This window comes from Biomphalaria glabrata, chromosome 5 (genome assembly GCF_947242115.1).
Source record: "Biomphalaria glabrata chromosome 5, xgBioGlab47.1, whole genome shotgun sequence".
Taxonomy (NCBI): Eukaryota; Metazoa; Mollusca; class Gastropoda; family Planorbidae; genus Biomphalaria; species Biomphalaria glabrata.
In genome coordinates, this window is record NC_074715.1 from 33,912,539 (window position 1) to 33,932,451 (window position 19,913).

The 19,913-nt window shown below is 34.9% G+C and overlaps 1 protein-coding gene across 1 annotated transcript in view; it reads left to right on the plus strand.

Annotated features, from left to right (window-relative positions):
* Positions 1-19,913, plus strand: part of LOC106060279 (collagen alpha-1(IX) chain-like) — a 159,667-nt gene that overhangs the window by 44,094 nt on the left and 95,660 nt on the right. Inside the window, exons 7-25 of the mRNA XM_056030301.1 lie at positions 358-435; positions 3,462-3,563; positions 5,688-5,747; positions 5,919-5,999; positions 7,627-7,680; positions 8,611-8,655; positions 10,128-10,172; positions 12,267-12,329; positions 13,001-13,060; positions 13,772-13,816; positions 13,914-13,958; positions 14,529-14,600; positions 14,716-14,766; positions 15,408-15,461; positions 15,595-15,639; positions 16,414-16,467; positions 17,077-17,130; positions 17,358-17,411; positions 18,033-18,086. Of these exons, the coding sequence (XP_055886276.1) occupies positions 358-435; positions 3,462-3,563; positions 5,688-5,747; positions 5,919-5,999; positions 7,627-7,680; positions 8,611-8,655; positions 10,128-10,172; positions 12,267-12,329; positions 13,001-13,060; positions 13,772-13,816; positions 13,914-13,958; positions 14,529-14,600; positions 14,716-14,766; positions 15,408-15,461; positions 15,595-15,639; positions 16,414-16,467; positions 17,077-17,130; positions 17,358-17,411; positions 18,033-18,086 (1,116 nt within the window). The remainder of the gene's footprint in view (positions 1-357; positions 436-3,461; positions 3,564-5,687; positions 5,748-5,918; positions 6,000-7,626; positions 7,681-8,610; positions 8,656-10,127; positions 10,173-12,266; positions 12,330-13,000; positions 13,061-13,771; positions 13,817-13,913; positions 13,959-14,528; positions 14,601-14,715; positions 14,767-15,407; positions 15,462-15,594; positions 15,640-16,413; positions 16,468-17,076; positions 17,131-17,357; positions 17,412-18,032; positions 18,087-19,913) is intronic.

Consider the following 19,913-nt stretch of genomic DNA (forward strand, 5'->3'; position numbering starts at 1 on the left):
ACACAGCATACGTCTACTCTAGTGTGTTTTGAGTCCTGCTAATGACGTGCTGATTGGTTGCCCAGGTTAAACTTTGAACTGAGAAACCTCTGAGAATTCTAAGATTTGATTTTAAAAAATCGAATTTTTTAAAATGAAATTAAATTTTATTTTGTTTGTTTCGGGTGTTCCTGCCTGTAGACGACCATTGAGACGACCAAACGTCTGGAGAGCATACTGTCCGGCAGCCATCCTACTACTGGAATCTTGCAAACATTCATATAATTTACAAGTAGTCGCTATGTTATAGCCGCTCTGTTAGTTTTATTTTTAAACTTCTCTTGATAGTAACTGAGTGTTTGTTTCTTCTGACCTCAGTTCGAGCTACAGTGGATGCAGTTAGACTGTGACCATACAAAGCCAGACAGAGAGAAATGTGATGAGCTGCCTAAAAATGTAAGTAATGTCTGTCCGATTGTAGGTCTGCCAATTTATCTGATCTATTTGTTTGTTCTTTTTTTTTCGGTTTGGTTTATTTGTTCAGGCAATCTAGGAACAGGTATTTTAGACATGTCCTATTTTAGTGTGCATATTTTTGTAGGCAAGTTTAACTGAACTACGCCAGCGTCACGAAGAGATTGTGAATGTAGATCTTGAAATTATGAAATCATAATAAACTAGTGTGAATTAATCATATGATTGAAACTAGTGATTGCTGGTAAAGATGCATCTAATTGTAAATACATCTATGCAAACTCATATATGTGACATATTTCTCTATGTTATATTAAAAATTATTGAGTACATAATCATTAGTTATATTTTAAAGATATGTTCTCTGCATCAGTTATGACAATGTGAGAATGAATATTGTAATAATCGCAGCCTAATCGACACTTGTAGTCTATATATGGTTACTGTGATGTGCTGCAATGCCCCGAAGTTTTGATCTTTCAACAAATAACCACAAATACATATTTAGGCCTTATGTCGGCGTATTGATACATTACTCTGTTATATTTCTTTGAGATGTACAGTTGTAAATTGAATACTTTTAGAGTTATTGCGCATACTATGTGTTATGATAAAATATATAAGCTAATGGGAAGCAACTATATTTTTATCGTACAACAATTAATTTTGTATGTCCCAGTCATAATTGTGGGCCTTGAATTAGTTAAAAGAGAATGATTTGAATTTATTTTTAATCTTCCACAAGACTTTGAAACTCTGGTTTAGCACATTTTAACATAATACAAAAATTGCAAAACTTTATTGGTCACCATGACGATGTCATTGTGATCTGTGACATGTACGTGTCAATAAAGTTAATGGTATGATCTGTCAATCCAGAGGTGGCTATTATATTTTAAACATTGTATTATTTCATACAAACCTTGTTGCTCTTGTTCAACAACTATTTCCACTATACTGTTAGGAGACAGCTGATGGAGACATTGACGTCGCAGGTGTTAATACCACCACTGCAAAGGTTCACATTACATTTTACATGCATTTTGTCGCTGTTTCTGTTATGTGTATGATATTTTGTCTCTGTTTAATTGTTGGGGTGTTTTCTGTTGTTAGTGTGTCTCCTTTAGGCTGGATTGTTTTCTAGTGTTATTTTGTCTCCGTTCAGTTGGGGTGTTTTCTAGTGTTATTTTGTCTCCGTTAAGTTGGGGTGTTTTATAGTGTTATTTTGTCTCCGTTAAGTTGGGGTGTTTTCTGTTATTATTTTGTCTCCGTTAAGTTGAAGTTTCTGTTGTTATTTTGTCTCCTTTAAGGTGGGTTGTTTTCTGGTGTTATTTTGTCTCTGTTAAGTTGGTGTGTTTTCTGTTATTATTTTGTCTCCGTTAAGTTGGTGTGTTTTCTGTTGTTGTTTTGTCTCCGTTAAGTTGGTGTGTTTTCTGTTATTATTTTGTCTCCGTTAAGTTGGTGTGTTTTCTGTTATTATTTTGTCTCCGTTAAGTTGGTGTGTTTTCTGTTGTTATTTTGTCTCCGTTAGGGTGGGTTGTTTTCTGTTGTTATTTTGTCTCCGTTAGGGTGGGTTGTTTTCTGGTGTTTTATGTCTCCGTTAGGGTGGATTGTTTTCTGGTGTTATTTTGTCTCCGTTAGGATGGCGTATTTTCTAGTGTTGTTTTTTCTCTGCTGAATTGTTGGGATGTTTTCTTATGTTATTTTGTTTTCGTTGAATTTTTGGTATGTTTTCTGGTGTTTATTTGTTTCCGTTCGGTTGGGGTTTTTGCGGGTGTAGTTTCAGGTCACTTGGAGCTCTGCTATTTTCTCGTTTGTTTGTTCTCTACAAGCATACGCTTCCTTTCAGCTGCTTACAGAGCTAAACTAAATAGTTTTATAGATTTCTAGAACATTCTGGAGTGCTTTGGTTTGAAACGCTAAGAAATTCAATTGACCAATTTTCTAGAGCATGATGGTTGTGGAAAGAATGAAATACTTTAAAGCTACACGAACGAACGCTTAATTAGATGACATCATATCAATTAGGACCTGCTTCATTAGACACACCCACTTGCAATTGCAACTGTTCACTAATTAGTTTAGATGTCAGTAGTAGGGGTCTGTCTCAATCAGAAGATCTGTACCAGATGGAAATAAAGTATATGTTGGTTTTCTTACTGAGTGATATTGTTACACATGACAAGCGCTCGCTGCTACTCTGTTTAAGCACGAGAAATACTTACTAAAGAGACAAACTAAAGATACTAACACACATATATCTCGTTATTCAAAGATTCGAAATGTTCACGTTGTTTATAAGAGAACAACGTTAGAGAAATAGAAAAAAAATACTATTTAAAAAAAACAACATCTTGGCTAAAGGGAAGAACTCCACTATTACAGCAATATGTCACCATTTTGTAAGATTTATTTCCATTTTTTTATCAAACAAAATTAATTAATGAACACTATATGATTAAATATAGCTAGATTTTGGGTTAATTTTAAAATTGATTCATGTTTTATTTGGGACACTGAATAATTGTTCAAAGTTTCAACTTGAGTCGAGACTAGGAAGTGGGAGATCTACTATGTACCAGACAGGGGCAGATAAACAGAAGGAGTTAATGTAAGCTTGATAAGAAAATAGTTATAACATGTTAATATAAGACAATTTAATCCATTTGCAAGCAGCAAAGTACAGCAAAGCTTTTCTATCATATAATGTGTAGTATTTATTTAACTTTCATTTTTGAGTGAAGAGTTTAGACAATTGAACCGTGTTTAGGCCAACAGTGTTTCAATAAACGTTTTGGCGCAAGCTTTTGCATGGCTGAATTCTTGGATGGGTGTGTGTGTGTCTTATGAACTATTCATGTGTGTTTGCTTTGTTACGCAATGACTTTAAAGGTCTTCAGAGGACCTCAAATGTTGAATTCCAAGAACCTCGCCCCATCTTGTGGATACACATACAGCCCTGTGTGTCATGGTGCGCTATTGATCAATTGATTTTCTATCACCTTTAGCGTACAAGTACCACCACAGCAGATCCAGGAAGGCCTAGGCCACCCCCAATCAGGCCCGTCACCACACCAGGTCCACGCCCAGGTAGTGGCACAGACCCACAGGTTGGTCAGTAGGGAAAGTGGTATGACCAGCCCCCCCAGCACACATTGCTGTCCTGCACATTATTTCATACTTATTTTTTATTTGTGTTTGTTGGTGAACTCCATGTCAATAGCATTCTCTTTCTTGTCAACTTTGCTTCGTGCTGAATCCTTTTTTTTTTTTTTTTTTTGCACTATTAAATATTTCTTAAAAAGCTGAAAACTAGATAAAAAAAACTAAAGCCTCAAAACATTTGAAACTTAAAAACTTTATAGATTATAAAATGTTGCACTAGAGCTAAATGCTTCAAAATGATACATTTTGTGTAGTATTCTTTCTGATTGCTCCATGGAACATCTACTTTCATGCTTTATCTGTTGTTTCATTTTTTTTTAAATAAATTATTACTTTGATTTTTTTTGGTTCTTTTAAATACAGAATTCTATTTTTTAATAGTAAAAGTCAATAAAGGTTTTTTCATTTTTATTTCTTCTTTATCTTCTAGTCATTGGTATTGATCTTTTTTAACTGAAATATTGAATCAGTAATTAACTGATACATCTCAATGTTACTATTTTAAAGCTTTATTGTTAAGACCATTAAAATAGTCAGAGGGTTAAATACTGAAATAAGATTCGTTTCATGTACACCTAATGAGTTGTTGTACAAGTTTCAATAGCTTATAATTTGTATATATATACTAAACTTGTCAACGCTTATATCCATATCGTTTTAATTAAAACTATGTGCATTCAAACAATTAGTCCTAACGTCCTTTAAAAGAAATTAAAAGAATAAATAAAAGTGTGAAACAGATCAGCCCAACAAAATGACTTTAATGAATGTTAGATTTGATAAAAACTATACAACTAAGTTACTGGATGTTTTTGGACGTATTCCATTGTACAGAGCAGACCTAACACTCATGTACTTAGTACACCTCGTAGCTCTAGTACATCTCTCTTGACCTGTTCTCTTAGAGTGCACAGGATTAGTGCACACATTTTCAGTTTTTTTCATTTTATTTCCATTTATAATCTCACGATTGTCAAACACTCTCTTTCTATTCATTAAAAGAAACATTTCTTGAATTTAATATCCACGTAATTTTAGAGTTGTCAAATAGGTCAAAGAGTTAAATCATATTTTTGCTGTTGAGTTTTAGTTTCACTTCATTCAGTCAAACAAACTGCATGATCTGATCTCGTCATTCAAGTGTGCAATGTGTACATGGAACAAAAGGTGTGCTTTGGTCCCTAGCACAGCAGAAGTAGAAGTAGTTGAGCACCAAACTCTGCTCTGGTTCCTGGGGCACCAAGACTAAAGGAGCACGAAATTGGTTGTTGCTCGAGCATCGGGACTAGTTGGGACCTCAAAGATCTGTAACCTCAAAGATCTGAAACCTCAAAGATCTGAGACCTCAAAGATCTAATTAGTTTAGTCAAGCTGACTGGGGGTAAAGCCATTCACTCTGAAAATTATCCCAACGAAACATAAGCTTTTATGTCTTATGTTGTAATTCATAGCTAGTTGGGGAATAACTTTGACTTGACTGTGTGGAGGGAACTAAAATGTTTGATCTTGGATTTGAAACATACTACTTGTGACTACATCCTGGACAGCACAAGAAATACACACAAGAAGTTTAGAAACGTTTTCAAATGCACATTGTTTCCATTTTTATTTTGTGTACCTTCAAAGTCTTTGCTTTTTGTTTTATTTTGCTACTGCACTGCTAGTAGTTGAACAATTTAGTGTTTGCTTTGCTCATGACTTGAAACGTAATCCAATGCAATATTTATTTCCTGGTTTTCTTTATTAATATACTGATGTCTTTTGGTGACATATGAATGAAAATTTGCGACATAGAGACCATTAATATAGACAAAATACTTATCTTAAATCTTGTTAAATAAATAAATAAATATCTATATATATTGCTTAGTAAGTTAATACAATTTATTAAATCAAGTTCAGGATGATGGGTTATTACATTACTGTCATAGTAGATCATAGCTTTCCAGTACTAGTTACGTCAAACTCATTTTGTAACTAAGAAAAGGGAATAAAGATATTTGTAAAAAATGTTGATATTTCTCTATAGTGATGTTGCAACCTCAATTTGAAAATTGTTTTATTTTTAGAAAGAAGGAACATGTGAGGTCACGTGTCCAAGAGGGCCACCTGGATTTAATGGAACAGCAGTAAATATAATCTAGTTGTTCTTTTTTTTTTTCTAGTAGTTTGTTATCTAGCTGTATGTTGTCTGTTGTGTTTTATAAATGATATATTAGTAGAAGAAAGTGTGCTTGTCTCTCTTTCTCTCTGCAACTCCCCCCCCCCCTTTTTACATATGTGTACATATTTATCTCCAGGGTCCACCAGGATTACCAGGACCAAAAGGGGATGCTGGGACACCAGGAGAAGCAGGAAGACCAGGAGAACCTGGACGTATTGTAAGTACATTCCACTTACCTTTAAATTCGCTTGGTGTCATTTAATTGGCTGTAACGTGGTACCAGTGTTATTAAAAAAACATCAGAGATATATTGAAGAAATGAAGCTTAATTTAATATTAGTATAAGTTATCTACTCAAATTAATCTCATTACACTGTTCCGTACCCTACATTATTAGCTATATCTGTTAGATCCACTGCTATATCTGTTAGATCCACTGCTAGATCTGTTGGATCCACTGCTACATCTGTTAGATCCACTGCTATATCTGTTAGATCCACTGCTATATCTGTTAGATCCACTGCTAGATCTGTTAGATCCACTGCTATATCTGTTAGATCCACTGCTAGATCTGTTAGATCCACTGCTATATCTGTTAGATCCACTGCTAGATCTGTTAGATCCACTGCTAGATCTGTTGGATCCACTGCTATATCTGTTGGATCCACTGCTAGATCTGTTGGATCCACTGCTATATCTGTTGGATCCACTGCTAGATCTGTTGGATCCACTGCTAGATCTGTTGGATCCACTGCTATATCTGTTAGATCCACTGCTATATCTGTTAGATCCACTGCTAGATCTGTTGGATCCACTGCTATATCTGTTGGATCCACTGCTAGATCTGTTGGATCCACTGCTATATCTGTTAGATCCACTGCTATATCTGTTAGATCCACTGCTAGATCTGCTGTATCCACTGTTATATCTGTTGGATCCACTGCTAGATCTGTTGGATCCACTGCTATATCTGTTGGATCCACTGCTAGATCTGTTGGATCCACTGCTAGATCTGTTGGATCCACTGCTATATCTGTTAGATCCACTGCTAGATCTGTTGGATTCACTGCTATATCTGTTAGATCCACTGCTATATCTGTTGGATCCACTGCTATATCTGTTAGATCCACTACTTTTTTTGTTGGATCCACTGCTATATCTGTTAGATCCACTGCTATATCTGTTAGATCCACTGCTATATCTGTTGGATCCACTGCTAGATCTGTTGGATCCACTGCTAGATCTGTTGGATCCACTGCTAGATCTGTTGGATCCACTGCTAGATCTGTTGGATTCACTGCTATATCTGTTAGATCCACTGCTATATCTGTTGGATCCACTGCTATATCTGTTAGATCCACTGCTTTTTTTGTTGGATCCACTGCTATATCTGTTAGATCCACTGCTATATCTGTTAGATCCACTGCTATATCTGTTGGATCCACTGCTAGATCTGTTGGATCCACTGCTAGATCTGTTGGATCCACTGCTAGATCTGTTGGATCCACTGCTATATCTGTTAGATCCACTGCTATATCTGTTGGATCCACTGCTAGATCTGTTGGATCCACTGCTAGATCTGTTGGATCCACTGCTAGATCTGTTGGATCCACTGCTATATCTATTAGATCCACTGGACGCAAGGATTCTAGAGCTTTAAGATCGTCAAGTTTGCATGTCACTTCTGTATAGTGCTCGTACTTTCTGAAAGGAATGATATTGTTGTTATCTTTCTTTTGTTGTTATGTAACTGTAATTATGAAGTACAGTAACAAAATACAGTCACTAACAATAACAAAGTTATGCATATGTCTATTTCTGGTATAACCTATTTCCTACCCTAGGGTGAGCGTGGTCTTCCAGGCAGACCGGGGACTGACGGCACAAAGGGAGAACCAGTGAGTTGTTTTTGAGATAAATACATTTCTCTATTTTATGACATATATTCTCTGTGATTGTATTTCTCTTGTTAATATATATGATCCTGTAACTCTATACAAGTTGACATGCTCATTGACGTAGCAGTGTTGGCTTTCACAGCGTCACCTGAATTAATTAAACGATAATTAGAAAATTATAGTCTTATATTTCTTATGTAAAATATACTTTACCATAAGTATGTTGCACAATTTTTTTATGACTTTTTTGTAATCAATATCGCTTTTAACCCGCCTATAACACCATAAATAACTATTAGCAACAACGTTCACTGTTGTTGTTGAAGCAATGACTAATTGTTTGGATCCAATGACATTCTCAAGTAGATTTCTAAGGAATATTCTTTCCTTTAAACATCTTTTATTGATATCTATAATTAACTCTATCATTGACTCCTATATGGTGATTCTTCAAGGATCGCTTATTTTGAATCTATGTCAATGAATTTTTTTTTCAAAATAGCAGATTAGTGACCCATTTACAGACTTCATTTGCTAAATAGTGACCCATTTACAGACTTCATTTCCTAAAGTTTCTGTAAATCATAAAACAATAGTAACTAAATATCAATAAAACAAGCCGTTTTTGTAAAGGCTGTTGAAGATGTCCACCATAAACTAAACAATGTCAAGTACAATATAAAGGAACCTCAATGTTGTCAATTATAGTATAGCGATAAAATAGGGACGGGGGGGGGGGAATTAAAACATTGGATTATCAGTGCAATATTGCGCACACAAATAATCATAGATCTAGAACTTTCAAAAAATGTAGCTTATCTACAGTTTCTTTATTCTGCCCACCAGAGACACCAAAATGTTTATGGATTAGCCTCTATGCATATAAAAGTTCCGATGGAATTTTTATTTTACTTCATGTTCTATCCTCAGGGTCAAAGTGGACGCCCTGGTTCTCCAGGCACTGCAGGACAACCGGTAAGTTATTCACTGGGTATTTAAACAAAAATTATTGCAATGCTATTTATGTCCTAATATCAAATGCTACCTTTATGTCTCAATCAATGTTAGATTGCTATTTGCCCCAGTTAAGTTAGTATGACCTTGGGGGACAGAAACAGAGAGAGAGAAGAAGAGAGATAAAGAGACAAAGACAGAGAGAGACAGAGAGAAAGACAGAGACAGAGAGAGGCAGAGAAAGAGACAGAGAGAGACAAAGATAGAGACAGACAGACATAGACAGAGAGAGACAGAGAGAAAGACAAAGAGAGAGACAGAGAGAGAACAGTGTGAAAATTTCTGGACAAATAAATATTGAGATGGAGTTATGAAAGTCAAAAGACACTAAAATGAAACAAAAGTCATGAAAACATTTTGGGATCTTTACAACCCAGCCATAACATCGAACACTAGATAGATCTATGGCTATATATAAACAAGGGAGATATCACGTGATGGCAGCTTAACATCAAATTGGAGATGCTGAGACCTATGAGAGTAACATTAAACGTCTCGTCATACAACGTGCTACGTTTGACAATGCTACGTTTGACAATGCTATGTTTGACAATGCTACGTTTAACTATGCTACGTTTGACAATGCTACGTTTGACAATGCTACGTTCGACAATGCTACGTTCGACAATGCTACGTTCGACAATGCTATGTTTGACAATGATACGTTTGACTATGATACGTTTGACAATGCTACGTTTGACAATGCTACGTTTGACAATGATACGTTTGACAATGATACGTTTGACAATGCTACGTTTAACTATGCTACGTTTGACAATGCTACATTTAACTATGCTACGTTTGACAATGTTATGTTTGACTAACCTACGTTTGACAATGCTACGCTTGACAATGCTACGTTTGACTATAATAGTTTGACAATGCTACGTTTGACAATGCTACATTTGACAATGCTACGTTTAACTATGCTACGTTTGACAATGCTACGTTTGACAATGCTACGTTTGACAATGCTACGTTTGACAATGCTACGTTTGACAATGATACGTTTGACAATGATACGTTTGACAATGATACGTTTGACAATGCTACGTTTAACTATGCTACGTTTGACAATGCTACGTTTAACTATGCTACGTTTGACAATGTTATGTTTGACTAACCTACGTTTGACAATGCTACGTTTGACGATGATACGTTTGACAATGCTACGTTCGACTATGATACGTTACGACACGATCATGGGAATACGTTGGCATGACTACCTTACAAATAACCTTCTGATGGAGACTGCTGGGGACAGAATAGAAGCACTGCTTACACTGCGCTGGCTCGGACACTTATCTCGCATGGAGCGCGACCGGTCTTTAAGAGGTGCCCCATTACGCTCTCACTGGCATAGAAAATACATTTAGTACACGATATTGTTGCTTACAATATAATCTCAAATTATTTTTTTAAATTTCCTCTAGGGTAGTCCGGGCATTCCAGGAGTACCAGGTGTACCAGGGGAAAAGGTGAGTTTAACTATACTGGTAAAATAAGCACCGCAGGTCTTATAGGCGACTTTTACCTTAGAAATGCAGAAATTATTTCTGTTCTGATGAAGAAAAGTTTAAAAACTAAAACTCCTTTTCTTATTGTCGGAACAAAAAAATATGTGAGAAAAATAAAAAAAAATATTTTAAAAAAGGGGGAACTAACTAGGATTTTACAAAACACTAATTCCTTTTGACATTGTTGTCTCCCCTTCATTATGCCTTTTTTACTTCTACAAAATTAAAAAAAAAAAAAAAAAGTAAAGTACCCCTTAGAGACTTTGTGGTCTAAAGGGCATCTGTTATCATGACCGACAGTTAACGAGGGTGTCACGCTGTAAATACAACGACCAACCGCTTTACTTTCCCCAACATTGTCAGGTACGCATCTGAGTTGGGTGGATCCAGGGGCGCCTGATAATCCCCGAAATAAATAATCCCAGAAATAAAAAAATCACTGGCTCAGCATGCCCCCTACTACTTGTATAGAAGACTGGAATCTGGATAAAATTTTCCTTGAATTATAAGTCACTGTTTTTATATTTGTACTGACTCTAAATCAAAGTGTAACCAAGGATCCATGAAATACTATCAACCTAAGTCCACTTTTGATAAATTAATCATTGACTATTTTAAGCTTATATACTAAAATGCCAGACAAAACACCAAATGTATAAAGTGCAATATAAATCCACATTGAAAGCATTGAATAAAACCCAAATGAACTATGACCCCGAAGTTTCTGTTTTGTCCCTATTGTCCCTGCAATCTCTAAATACTTCTAGAAACATCTGGAGTCTGGTGATTGCAAAGTCTTCAGTTTATTGTTTGATTTCTGGGCTTTTAGCGTCTGTTTTTAAAACTCTACCACAAGCTTGCAGTTTTTTTGAGAAACAAAATCATTTTTTTATCAGTGTAAGGCTCTTCGACCGCATTTTTACAAAGCTTATATCAACTGTCTGTCTGTCTGTCTGTCTGGCACCATTTTGTACATGTTATTTCTCCCACACACATCTCGAATCAAGTTGAAATTTCGCATAAATATTTCTTGTACCTGACAAAACAAAAAGAATCAATATGAAAAGCATGAACCAATCAGTTAATTAATTATTGTTCATTAATTATTGTTCATTAATTATTGTTCATTAATTATTGTTCATTAATTATTGTTCATTAATTATTGTTCATTAATTATTGTTCATTAATTATTGGTCATTAATTATTGGTCATTAATTATTGGTCATTAATTATTGGTCATTAATTATTGGTCATTAATTATTGGTCATTAATTATTTTGTTTTGTTTCGAACAAGCGAAAGAAATTGCACTTGACAGGTGTAGAGAATTAGGTCGCCGCATACAAGTTTGAAACTAACAATTGATAGCTATGAAACATTCTATTTTCATAAAAACTTTGCTGGCACAGTGGTTAATGTATAGGTTAGATGAGGCTTTTGCCCTCGAGTTGATTTGACATCGTTCCACTTTTAAAAAATAAAATAAAATACATTTAAAAAGCTGTCATGGTAACCTTCAAACAGGCACCTCCTTCTTTCTCCCCCCCCCCCCCCCCCTCCCTTTTCCCAACTGGTCCGTCAAGTGATAGGACCATTGCGCATTGAGATAGCTAAAAGCATTAAATTGCGCTAAGCTATTAATAAAAATCATTTCTAATTGCACAGATGTATTATTGTCTAGATCTATCACAAATTTAATGATATAACTGATCCAAACTAATACAATTATACTTAATATAAGCTTTGTAAATTTAAAAAAAAAAAATAATAATTTTTCTTGTCAGCCTTTTCTTTGCACGTTGGTTGAATGTCAGTGTTTGTTTCTTTCTTTATAATGATACGAATGTTCTTTTGTTTTATTTTAAATACATGTACTACAGTGTATCCTTTAGCATAAAATTAAATAATGAGTTCTTCCATTCACAATTTTTCAAAAAATGACTTTAATCTTGTGGAAAACACCAAACAGTGGAAGCACTGGTCACAGCTCTTTCTCTTTCTCTATTGTGTGTGTGTGTGTAGCAAACACTAAGATGCAAACCATTTTCCACTGCAGGGTACTCCAGGTGACACGGGCCCACGTGGTTTACCAGGGCCACCAGGATCGTCAAGTGCAACTGTGAGTAGACCCTGTGTCTTTGAAGTCTTTGTAGGTCAAAATGGGTGAACTTGACCTTGACATTTGAAACTTAAAAGTCAATTAAGTTTAAAGGACGCAAAGAAAATTGTGATTAACATATACCATTGACACGTTTAATAAAAAAAAACCTCTGACATTGTCATTATCACATCTGGTGGTTCTAGATCACTCAGTGGTTCCAAAAAATTAGCTTGTCTGAGTTAAACTGGTCATCACCAGGCTAGCAACTGCTACTGATCAAGTCACTCAACAACCCATTTCTTTTCCCAATCTACGCTAGAGCTGCTGCTTACGTTAATAAATTAGATCACGTGACATCGACCCAGTCAACTCCAGTCATTTGTTGTCCAGGTGTTCCTGGGTAGGCCTTCGGTTTATGTAGCATTGTAGAGTAGAGTTTTGGTGATAATTTATTTCGAGTTTTATTTTGTCTATTGCAACTAGAATTAATTTGATTCGATGAACGACTTAACCTAACTACGGTTTTGTTTGATGAACCAAAGATTGTATGTGTACGTATGAGTGCATGTGTGTATGCATATTTAGTGTGTAGGTTCAAATACATCAAAGGAGGTAAAAATACATTGTTCTAAAGTGTCACAACAAACCTACTTAAAGTATATATTTCATGTAATATTTGTGCCTACCAGATCAAGGGAGATGCCGGAACACCAGGTGCCGTGGGTCCACGAGGTCCACAGGGTGAACAGGTCAGTAAAATTTTTTTTTTCAGTAACAATGTAATTACATTCATACCTTATACATAACACAAAAGACAACAAAGCAATTTCTCCTGAGGGCGCGGTCGTTATAGTTATATATTCCACGATATCTGCTTCACCGGAGCCCACTTGAGGAGTCCCTCAAATAAGTGTCCTAATTTTTTTATGACACTAAATATTACGCCACCGCCATGTATTCATGTAATCTTGCGATTCACGTTGGTATGAAGGTAAATGACCCTGTTGCATGTATTTCTCACAGATTAACTCTTTCCGTCCGGGGTAACTCTCAGGGAGTAACTTGGTATATAGAGTTTGTTTCATTATAATTATAGTGGGTTAATTGCTGTTTCTCACAAAGTACAAGTATAGAATTGAGATTTCTCCCAAATAAACAACTGTATTATTCATTCAATGGGTCCTGGTGATTATTTTGTATTAATTTTACTGATACATTGTACCAAATTGAATTTAGACTTACATATTAAATAAGTACATAATTTCATGTCATGATGTCGAAAGTCAAAATGAGGGGACCCCTAAAGAGGTCAAGCCCCTCGGGCCCGCAAATCCCTAGCTAAGCCGCTGCTTCAAGTAATATCGTTATGTTATTGTGAATACCTTAATATTTTAATTTGATATATTCTATGGCTTTTCATACAAAAATTAATATACAATTTTTTTTTTCAATTGATCCAGGGAATTCGTGGCTTGCCTGGTACAGTTGGTCCACCTGGAATTCCAGTAAGTAAAGAACTCAGTCCTATAGTTTGTTTGATGGCTATAAAGTTATTGACCTGCATGACGTAATCTTATTTTGATGACGTTGTTGTATTTCCAGGGTGAAAAAGGAGACAGGGGTCCCTCTGGTCCTAAAGGCTCTTCTGTAAGTCATTGTAGTTTATCTATTTCATAAAATAAACAGTAAATTCCAGACCAAATGTTAGGAACATCATTTATTGGAAGTTAGAAAAGATTCTCTAACAAGTACAGAGAAGCAATTATTATTTGTAAGGTTGGTCATATAGTTTGGGCTACAATCTGTGATCACAATGATTTTGAGCTTGAGTCTCTGGATATTATATACTTTTATACTTTTAGTACATATGCGGAATATCCGCACAACCACGAGGTAATGCGTTAAGTTTTATTTTATGCTTTAGAATATGGAAAATAAAGGTTTGTTAAATGCGCATAAATACATAAACAGCATTTATTTTCAATTACAGACTTTCCTTTCTTAAGCCTTCTTTAGTGTAGTTAAACAAATCAATGCATCATATATACTTGTACCTATCTCTCCTTTCTTCACAACATAAGGACTGATGAAAACGTGATTTTTAAATAAACTTCTCATTGTGCTCTCTAAATTAAGCTGTCCAATGGGGACTCTGCGAGTCTTATATTAATTAATATGTCCATAAATGTCTTTAAACTATGAATTTTTCTATCCCAGGGCACAGACGGCAGAGTGGGATCTCAAGGACCTCCCGGACCTCCAGGACCACCTGGCCCAGCAGGCCCGCAAGTAAGTTTTTTAACTAGTGTAGAGATAAAAAAAAATTTGTAACAAGACTGTTTTGTTTTTACATGAGATGTATGCCAATAATTCACTACACTATTCTACTTTTGTATTGTCCTAGGGAACACCAGGACGAGGGGACATTGATGATAACCGCATCCCCCAAGTACAAGTAAGTGGTTCACTAAGTTCATGTTAAGTCGTTAGTACAAGTAAGTGGTTCACTAAGTTGATGTTAAGTCGTTAGTACAAGTAAGTGTTTCACTAAGTTCATGTTAAGTCGTTAGTACAAGTAAGTGTTTCACTAAGTTCATGTTAAGTCGTTAGTACAAGTAAGTGTTTCACTAAGTTCATGTTAAGTCGTTAGTACAAGTAAGTGTTTCACTAAGTTCATGTTAAGTCGTTAGTACAAGTAAGTGTTTCACTAAGTTCATGTTAAGTCGTTAGTACAAGTAAGTGTTTCACTAAGTTCATGTTAAGTCGTTAGTACAAGTAAGTGTTTCACTAAGTTCATGTTAAGTCGTTAGTACAAGTAAGTGTTTCACTAAGTTCATGTTAAGTCGTTAGTACAAGTAAGTGTTTCACTAAGTTCATGTTAAGTCGTTAGTACAAGTAAGTGGTTCACTAAGTTCATGTTAAGTAATATTCAGTTCCAATTGTTTCTCAATGTCATCATTGACATTTGAACAACTACTTTCAGTAAGTTATAGTCAGGGGATTGTTTTGGACAGTCAAAACAACAAAACTCCAAACTATGTTTTGATGTTACTTTTCATTTGACTTTTGTCAACTCAAGAATTGTTCTACCCACAGGGTCCACCAGGTCCTATGGGCTTACCAGGAGTAGCCGGTCCTATTGGACCAAAGGTAATTGTTTTGAAAATTTTGAATTACACAGGGCTAGCAATTAATTTAGTTTTATTTGACTTAACAGTAACTACAGTTGTACTAATATTTTCTAATCATTCGTTGTTTTTTAATAATTCACACCTTTGTTTAGGGACAAAAGGGCGAACCTGGTGAAAGAGGTCTACAAGGAAATAAGGTTTGTGAGTTTTCTATTTTATTTTTACCGGTGCTCTGTAAATGAAAATTCTTTTTTTTTATTGAAGTAGCTACAACATTCGTAGATCTCTGCACTTGCACAGCAGTTGATTAGTCAATAGAGGCTTGTTTTATTTTAGTAGGACACATGTTTTGATGTCAAGTCTAAAGTCACAATGGAATTTTCTTTTCAAGTATTGATTCATTAAAAATGTGTTAAGTCGTTTAATCTTTTTACAAAGCACATATCAACAAATAAGTCAGTCTGTCTGTCTGTCTGGTTAAAAAAGTTTGAATACGTTTTTTCTCCAACACCCATACTTGGATCAAGTTGAAACTTTGCACAATTGTTAACTAGGGTAGACAATACATGAATCATTGAAACAAATTAACCAATTACTTAATAAATTACTGCTTTTAATGATTGTGTTTGATACCAACAGGGAAATTAACCTTTAGTATTTACAGATATGGTTAAATATGTCGTGCTTTCTCACCTTAGATAGTTGTACACGTTAATTCTCCTACACCCAATCTTGGGTCACGTTGAAACTTTAAACAACTATTTCTTGTACCTAACAAAACATGAATCAATATAAAAAAATAACCAATTAGTCCATTAGTTATTGATAATTAATTATTTTGTTTGATATAACAAAGGGAAATAACTTCTTCATTCTTCAGTGATATAGTTATAAGTGTTCACCTCTAAGACACGCTTTGTTTTTGTTCTTTCAAAGGAGTTTTTTTTACATTTTTCTTGTTCTGTTTCCAGGGAGAGAGGGGAGAGACAGGTACCACTGGTAAACCTGGAAAGGATGGCTCCCCAGTAAGTAATTAGACTTTTGGAGCCATTGAAATCACTAGACTCTTTGATACTTGGACATCTTTAGCCTCTAGGACATTTAAATGTCTTAGGTTCTATAACATTTAGAATACAAATTATATACAATTTATATCTTTACTTTAAGAGCATAACTATTTATAGAATGAAGGACCATTGAACCATAAACTTCTTCCAACACTAAAGTGAATCAAGATTCTTGCACCAAGTATACACACCAGAAGATAGAACAACGGAAATAATGTGTAGCCTATTGAGCAAGATGGTATTTGACCTTGACCGTCTTGTATCAGTTGATTTGTGGAATAGACACGCCTTTCAACTAGAAAATTAAAAAAAAATTAATTAGGTTAGACACAAAATGAACTGGCAATAAAGATAAAGGTTATCAGCTATATCAAATATGAAACATTAAAGAGAAAGCAGCGTTTGTATTTAGCCAATAAACTTGGCGCGAGTTGTACAATGTCAGCATGCTTCTGGCGTTTGTCGTTCATTCTTGTTAATGTTGGAGGCTATAATAGTCGACACACAGAAACAAAAAAAAAGTGAAATACTTGATTTATTTAGCCTACACTTTTTTTTCCAAACCAGGGTCAGGAAGGTCAGGCTGGCAGACGAGGAGCACCTGGTGAAAAAGGAGAACCAGTAAGTGAATAGCTTCTCCTTGTCTTACTTTATTGACACGATCAAGCAAAACTAATGTAGGTCAGGTCGAATGGGAGTCAGAGTCTTACACTTTCAGTGTTCTACAATTCTATAGATCTTTGTCAATGTCTACATAGATCTTTGTCTATCTCTACATAGATCTAGATATATCTCTATTTTATGATGAAATGGTTTGTGTTTTAGAATTAAATGTTTAATACTTACAGGGTATCCAAGGTGTAGTTGGCCCTACTGGACCCACAGGCAATCCTGGCATACAGGTAAATCTGATTTTACACACATACACTGCTGGATTTAACTAGAGGCACAATAAGCTAGAATTTAGGGCCCCAACCCCAAAAAATAGTTTCAGGGATATTTTCAATCTTTTTGAAGAAAAAACAAACGAAAAATTGCTTTATGTTAATTATATGAGGTCGTATATCTCCAATTGCTTAGGGCCTTATCTAGTTTATATCCGGCCCTGCACACACACTCGTACCTATATGTACATATATAATAACAAAATGTGCGTGGATAAACCAGTTAAAAGATTTCAAGCAAATGTATTAGCCAATCAGGTTACTTACACTGTGTCACTGTGTCGAGTTCTTGTTTATAGATTCCAAGGTCAATGTATTTTGTTTCTGGTGTGCAGAGTCCTTCAGAGCATGAATTACTGATCAGTCAGTTGGCTACGACAAAGAAGTCAATAGAAAATATTATAGTAACTTAGGTCTGATTTTGTTTTATCAATTTTGAATAAACTCTTTAGATTGATACTGGGAACTCATGTGTACAAATAATTGAATGAAATATTGAATCCATATTAAAACTTGAGCTCAGTCTTCTAAGGCTCGTGTGATAGAAATTATTCCATCTCCTCATGTTTTCATTTTCAGGGCATCAAGGGATCTAAAGGAGAGTCAGGGTTCAAAGGTGACAAAGGAGATCCGGTAAGGATTATTGGAAGCAGCTTGTGTTCTGACGTGCTGAAAGATCTCATAGATAACAGTCACACAATCGAATCATTTGACAATGAGAAAAGCAAGACAAAAACTTGTCCATTTGGAAAACTAATTGTTTATCAATGCATTCAATTGAAACGCTTTCAAATTCAAATTCAACATACATTAAAAAAAAAACAGGAAACTGACCTTGTGGGTTTTATGCTAGACATAATGCAGGGTCTGCATTTCATCTTTTCATGAGTCGCGTGTAAGGCTGGAGAGTTAGTGTTACTAGATCAAACTCTAGAATCACTGCGACGTGAAAACCAACCTCACATCCACTTACATGTCTGGGTGTTTTGTTTGAAAAAAAAAGTTAACAGAGGTTTAATTCCTAGCTCCCTGCAGATCAAGGCTGAACCGTTTGATCTATCTAGTCTCTTTCTTAATTTCATCTTTATCTAGTTTATGCTATCTTGATTACTTGTGCTCCTGGCTTCAGCTGGCTGGGTATCAAAAAGAGAAGGTCTGATGCGTCACTGCAAATATCTTACATTTGATTAATTTTCTGATAATTACATGTCTAACTTTAAGCTTCCCCTCAGTGGCATTTTAATCAGATTTAGTTTAGATTAAATGTCATTATGTCTTTGGAGTTGGGCAATCGCACTTAGCATTCTCATTCTTGTCTCCCTTTGTGATATAACGTGAAACTATCACATCCAATCAAATCAACTATCAATTGTCTTTTATACAGCCAATCAAATCACATGTCTATTTAAACTGCATTGGATTTTCAGTCTCTAAAAAAATAATGAAGATGGTTCCAAAGATATTTTTTAAACTTAATTGCTTATTTAATTTGGTGATAAAATTATTAATCTTGTCAATTAGTGCTTTGTTATCTAAACTACTTGGAACACGAATGGCAATTAAGTCTAATAGACATTCCAACTATTCAACAATTGTATGAGCTCTCCCCTTTAAGATCTCTCTCTTTGATACAATAGTATAAGATCGGTTGAAATTTCAAACATTAAGGTGTTGAGAAAACAGCTATTGTTTTAGTGCCGGCTCACAACTTAATATTTTGAAATTAGATCTTAAAAATTAAAACGTTATTAGAAATTCAGTTTTTTTAATCATAATATTTATTTTAAGAGCAAACCATTTTTTTTTTCAAATCAATAAGCATGTTTTATGCAGATACATATAGACCTATTTTTTTTTAAAGTAAATTATATTTGCATCTGTGTATTAAAAAGATACTGTAGCGGCGCAACGACGGAATATCCGTAAAGGCAATTCATATTTTCAAACATTTTCAAAAACAAGATTCAATACCCAGTTCGTGGTTATCCGCTATTTTCTCGTAGTAATGTCATGGCAAGCTAATTACGTTTTAAATATTGTGACATTGTTTTTAATATATGTTTCAACTAGACACTCCTTTGAATATTGTGTTAGTTATTCTGATAGTTTACTTCCTAGTCTCAAACGTCCATTCTATGGCATGAGACAATCATTGGAGGGAACATGTTGTAATGAACAAATTACTTGGTATCTTGACAATAGAACAAAATAGGCTGCAAAATGAGGAGGTACACAGGTGTTCAATCTATTTGAATATTTGAAACAGAGGTTTGATCTCAAATCCAGAAGTGTTTTTATCCTCTCACTATCACTCAACTTTTCAAGCTTTTACAAATCTCTTCTATTGGATGTTCGTGATCTGAAAAAACAAAGACTTAAATTTCAAATGTATCTCAAATATTACAAAATAATTTTCTTAATCATTTGTAACAAATAATTATTAAATACCTAATATCACTA